We start from the raw sequence: 6,027 nt of genomic DNA on the forward strand, positions 1-6,027 counted from the left end.
ATAAATAGCTTTATTGAAATCACAAAATAATAATTTAGGTTGAAATGGGGCAGACGAAGGTCTTCCTGTGCAGCCCACGCGAGACAAAAAAGGTCTACTCAAGTCTATTGCTGTGTCCAGCCAGGTCCTGGACACCTCCAAGGACAGAGATGCCGCAGCCTCTCCGAGCAGCCTTCCCCCCGGGAGTTAGCTTGTCCCGGTCTATAACCAGTCCCAATATTTAACCTCTTCCAGTATTTGACCTGTCACAGTAGTTAGCCTGTTCCAGGCTAAATTTCATATTTAATAATCCACCTGGCAACATTTTTTTCCCTACTATCTAATCAGGGTTTCCCATGTCGCAATGGAGGGCCGTTGACTCTCCTGCTGTCAGCGTGCACCTTCGAGAAGGTTCTGGCTCTGTTTTCCCCGATCCTCCGCTCAGGTAGGTGTCGGCAGAGATAAGGTCTTGCCTTTGCCCTCTCCAAGCAGTCTCAGGCACCCCGTGCTCACTGGAGCACCCTGCTCTGCTCAGTGGCCTCTGTCAGACTCGCTCCGGTATCAATACCCTTCTTGCAGCGTGGAGCCCAAACCTGGGCACGCTACTCCAGATGTGGTCTCGGAAGTGCCAAACCGAGGGGAAGGATCATGTCCCTTGACCTGCTGGCTACGCTCTTAACCAACGCAGCCCAGGATGCCGTTGGGCTTCTCTCTGCTGCAAGGGCGCATTGCCGACTCGTGATCAACTTTCTCGGCCCCCGGATCCTCTCCTGAGGAGCTTTTGAATTATTCAGCTATCTATTTGGGCTCTCGAGACTCATCACAGTCTTGACAGAGAGTACAGCGAGCTGCCTTTCCTGCGTGGGTATCCCTCTCTGAGGAGACTCCCAGGCGCAATCCCCAAATGACAAAGGGAATATAGAAGTCTAACGTCAAGAAATGACATCTTTTCAGTACACTATCGACTTCAGATCAAGGGATCCTGAAGGACTCTCGTGTCCTTTACCCTTGAGAGACTCTGACTCAGATGTACATGCTGAAATTCAGCACGCTTAGTGGTGTGACTCCCTCTTCTGACAGGTTTTATGTTGATCTTTCCTGAGTAACCAGGCTAACAAAAGACCAGTTAGGAAGTACAAAGTAGGCAATGTTATCAGCTCCTTCTGGGTAGTGAAACCCAGCCAGGATGTCGGCAGAGTGAAGTAAGAAACCCCAGGAGACAGAAAAGTACTTTATTGCCTTCAGAGCGCATTCTGATTCATCGTTGATTGACAGGAGCCTGAGTTACACAAGATAGGAACACAACGATGGCGATATAAAACTGATCCATTGGGTTGTGGCGTAGATTCTGCACTGACGGATGACGTGAGCTGGGGCAGAAAATGTTTCCTAAATTGCCCGGCAGTAAGTTCAAGGCACGGGGGATCCCAACACCCTCCCCTGAGCTTCTGCTTGTGCTTGGGAAGGTGTAGGCGGCCCATGACCATGTCTGCGCACCGTTCAGGATCTCTGTTCCGAAAATGACAGGGCAGAGCTCTGCTTTTCCTGACCCTTCCCGGGCAGTTCCCAGAGAGGCAGGGGCGCAGCTGGTAGCTCTTCCAGTCACTGGAATAACTTGAAGTATCTCCTTCCGATTTCGTACCCTGTGTCCTCGATGTTTAAACCTCGTGGCTGGGCCTAACCCTGGTTGCCGAGTAGTCGAGTAGACATCTAGAATATAGACATCTTCGCTATGGCCTTTTTCCCAGCTTTCGTCTGGCCAAAACACTTATTTTCACATTTAGCAGAACGGCCTAGACCTTTTAGCATTTCTTTATATTTGGCCCTGAAAGGGTTGGGCCCAGATCCAGGAAGGTACTTAGGATCTTGCTTGATTTCAGTAGGATATGGATTCTTTATCTATTTATAAATGGTGCTCTCATTCTCTCTTAAGGTGGCCCTGAAATTGCTGATATGTTAATACCTGTGTATATTCTGAAGTCTCTATCCAGAACGGGTTGGTAACTCATGACAGGTATTTTTGAGGTTCTTACGAGGTTTCTGGTTATCTGCCCTCAGTGTCGTGCTGTGCCTAGACTCCCAGCACACGGTAAAGCGGCCACTTCTGGGGCATTTCTTGCGTGTAAAGAACCTTGCGGTACAAAAACACGACTGTAATGTAATTAACTGTCACGAGTGTGGTTTCCTGTGCCAGTTACAATTCTTCGATTTGTTTCCAGTTGGCATGGCCTTCTCTGGGTCCCCTTGTGCTGCTTCTGGTCCGATGGGTCTTGTTTCTGCGAATCTGGGGACGTTCCCATTTCTCTACACGAGTTTCCATTGTGGGATCCCCCTCAAAATCACTTCTGCAAAGTGCTTGTTATTTCTTTCCATCCATTCTTTACAGAGGCTCAGAGGCCTATTTTAGTGGCTGCCTTTGGAAGCCTGCGCGCAGGGTTGTCCTTCATATGAGGTCAGGATAATCTGGGAATCTTCCCTGGTATTTAATTGATTTCCTGACCTGTCTCAATGAGTCTATTTCAGGTACGTTCATCTCTCCAAATCCACAGCTCTTATGAAATTATGCAGTATTTCACCCTTCTCGTTTAAATAAATGAAATCGCGTCTGCTCAAAGAATACATTGCATCATGGCATGAAATATTGATCTCAACCACATTGAACTTTTTAATTAGGACAACTGTGAGGTTTCTAGAAAGATCCTCTGATGAAGGTCTTACTGTAAAGAAGCAGCATGAGTGTACTCCTCTGTTTCCTGATCTGAACTAGAAACTGCGTAAGATGTCTTGCTCAGATATGGGGATTTAACAACAATCTGAACAGTATTTAGAATAAATTGGGGTCTTCTAGACATCAAAGTTTTAGCAGAGCATAGGTGTCCCTCTTCTTAAATCATTTTTATGCTGAAAAAAATGGCATAGCCTTAAAGAAAGCCGACTGGTGTTACTGTGGACCAGTCCTTAACCTCACTGACCCTTATTTTTCTGTCTTTACTTCATCTCACAGCCTCGACTTGTCACAGCTGATCGCTTTATGACCTCTTGTCATTTTAGGCCTTTCCTCTTTATGTTTTGCTGCTAGCTCTGTGAGGCTTTTCTTGCAATGTGTCACTGCTTTCTTCTTCTTTTCCTTTTTCTCTTTTCCTTTTCCTTTTCTTTCTTCTTCCCTTTCTGCAAACGCTTTTGATTTTGATTCTGGTTACTTGTAGAAGCTGCAGAGATCATGGATGTGAGTCAAAAGTTTCTTATTCTTATACAGACTCATTAACCAGCTGGTGGCCACTCTGAATACAGGATTTTTTAAAAACTTTCCAAAATCTTTAGATTTCCTAATCCAGGTGTTGGATCAATGGATCACAGTCAGGCCTCAGCATCCTGCACAGATTGCCGTGAGGTATTATTACAAAACTTTTATCTCACAGGTCCATGCATTTCATCACTCGTTTTAATTTCACAGACTGACTGCAGGTTAGTTACCTCATGGACCACAAACGAGGTAGTGCCATCATCGTCATTATTACTGTTAATCGGTTCTGAAGCATCTTTCGAAGGGCCCCTAATCTACTCTAAAGCAGAAAACATGATTTAAGTTTTAAGCTATTATTACTATTAGTAGGTATAAAGCAAGGCTTAAAGAGATTTGAAAATAGCCAATTCCAGTTAATCTTATTCAGGCTATTTTCCTCCAGCTATTCTAATCTAGTCTCCAAACTATTTTTAGCAGTCACTGCAGTCCTCTTAATGCCCATTTTCTCCTTAAAGACTTCTTTCATTTGCCTTCTTTTTCTTCCTATTTTTCCAAAGTCACTTTTGAAAGAAGAAAAAAACGGTTTGGGTAAGGAAAAGCTGGAACGAGGGCCAGGAACACGGAGGCATGTCCGATTCTAAATAAGGATGCAATAGTAAAACTGCTGTTAATAAATGAGAAGGTCTGTTAGGCTTTCCTAAAAGCCCAAGTTTTATCACCAAATTCCCAGCGCGCCCCTTCCTCCTTGAACAGTAAGTGGGTCAGTCCATTTTAAACTACGTCTTTTTCAGCTCAGCGAGAGGGTTTTTGGGTCCCTTCTCAGGTGATTTGCCTGCGCATTTCTTTTTAGATGCACAGGTTGCTCTGGGTGGAGGAAAGCTGCTGGTTTGCTGCTGCTTTTTGACCCTAAACCGGGCAATATCGGCCTCGCCGCGGTACCACGCCGGGCTCGCCTCAGCGCTGAGGGGAATCACGGAGGGACCCCCACCCCCTCCCGCTGAGCAGGATGAGAGCTCTCCCCCGATTGGGCACACCTCCTTCTGATCCGGCCGCTCATTGGTCGGCAGAGAATGGGCTTGAGAAACCTCTGGTCCAATTGGTTCTTCGCGGTGTCAGCTCTCCGCCGTCAGCCCAGCCGTGAGGAGAGCGGGCTCTGGGCTGATGTGGGGCCAGGCGCGTGGCAGCCAATCAGGCGCGCCGGCGTCGCGGCCGCCGTGCGCCGCGCGGGATCCGTCCGCGGCGCGGGGCCGCCCGGTCCCACGCCGTCTGAGGGGCGGCGGCGCTTGGGGGCCTCGCTGCCGCCCTCCTGAGCGAGGGGACGGAGGGAGACGTGGGAGCTGTGACTCCCTCGGGGCGCAGATGGGGGGCGGGGTGGCCTCAGAGTAGGGCCGGACGAAACGAAAGTCAGGTAAAAATGGGGAAATTACAGGTTCGTTTCCTGTGCTTGCTGGGAGCGCGTCAGCGCCGGCCATGTGTGCCCACACACTTGCCAGGTGCGTGGGCAGGTGTAATTCTCGGAGAACTGGGGAAAACCTGACCAAAGGCTCAACTTCACGCCCCGGAGCAGGAGAGACTATACGTCAACGGGGGGTAAATAATTGCGGGGGCTAGGGCGGCTGAGGAGCGCGCCTGCTGGCCCCGGAGATCCCTGGCAGAGGGCGGGAGGCAATACCCCCGTAAAGTCTGACCCTGGCAGCTGCACCGCAGTACTTCGTGTCCCGAGCCAGTACATACAGCCACATTGGTTAACGCTTCGTTACCGCAATAAATGTCTTCACAACCCGAAGGGCAAAAAATAAAAAGTTATCTTTTCTGTGGGCGTGCAGCGAGACGGAGTTTCTAGGCAATTCGTTTTCTCCACCGCAGGCCGTGGCTCCCAAGCCCAGCTGAAACGGTGAAACGCCCGGGGCCCGGGCCCGTGGGGATGCGTCCTGCGTCCCTCCCTTATCTCGGGGCTTTGGCAGGGTGTCCGCGCCGCAGATTTCACACCTCCGCCGACCTCTCCGAGCGCCGCTCCGAGGCGAGGGAGGCGCATAAAAGCAGATAACGCGTCCTCGTTCCACCCCCAGCCTCTCCAAGTCCTCTAGGCTCCGGAGAGAGTTATTTAAAAATATGCTATACGCAATGTCTTTCTTGAGGCAAATAAAAATTGTGGGATTGTTCACATCATGTTGCCATGGCCTGCAAATTTAATACAGTTGTCGTATTCCAGTAGCACAAACATCTAAATGAAATTTGTAGCAAGTATGCTACTATCTAGTACATATATTTTACTGTCATATTTGCACTGTATGCCTGTACAATTTACCATCACATTCCCATTTTTCGAGGCTCCATGAATGGAAAGGGAAACCATGACCTTGAAAATAAGCGTTATGTAAGCAGCACGTATACAGCATGACTTGTACGTTATTATTAAGTACTACGTTACCACCACTTCTTGGCTAAAATCGGCTGTTGTGACACAGCGATTGTCAGTAAGGGACAGACCACACATTTTTAAAGAAGAGAAGTGACTGATTTTAATCTGAGGTGCAAGATAGGCAGAGAGCGTTACAAACGCGTAACCGATAGCGAGGCTATGAAGGAATGCATTTCTTGCCTCATTGGGTCAAAGACATTTATCAGCGAGGACTTCTTCAGACCTCTCTGGGGAAAAAAAAATTACAGCGGCGGTAATTTTGCCCAGATCCCGTGAAAAGCGTGAAGCGATGGTTCCTCCGCGGTGTTGACACGGCGTTCGATGACCTTTAGAGGTGGCAGGGACCCAAGCGGCGGGTCTCGGCTGCCCGCAGCGCCCCGGC

The 6,027-nt window shown here is 48.8% G+C and overlaps 1 protein-coding gene across 1 annotated transcript in view; it reads left to right on the forward strand.

Moving 5' to 3' along the window:
* The first annotated feature begins 335 nt into the window (after positions 1–335).
* AACS (acetoacetyl-CoA synthetase) overlaps positions 336–6,027 on the forward strand; it is a 50,896-nt gene continuing 45,204 nt past the window's right edge. The window contains exon 1 of the mRNA XM_009274366.2: positions 336–424. Within this exon, the coding sequence (XP_009272641.1) occupies positions 336–424 (89 nt within the window). The remainder of the gene's footprint in view (positions 425–6,027) is intronic.

Source organism: Aptenodytes forsteri, unplaced genomic scaffold (genome assembly GCF_000699145.1).
Source record: "Aptenodytes forsteri isolate BGI_AS27 unplaced genomic scaffold, ASM69914v1 Scaffold79, whole genome shotgun sequence".
Classification (NCBI taxonomy): domain Eukaryota; kingdom Metazoa; phylum Chordata; class Aves; order Sphenisciformes; family Spheniscidae; genus Aptenodytes; species Aptenodytes forsteri.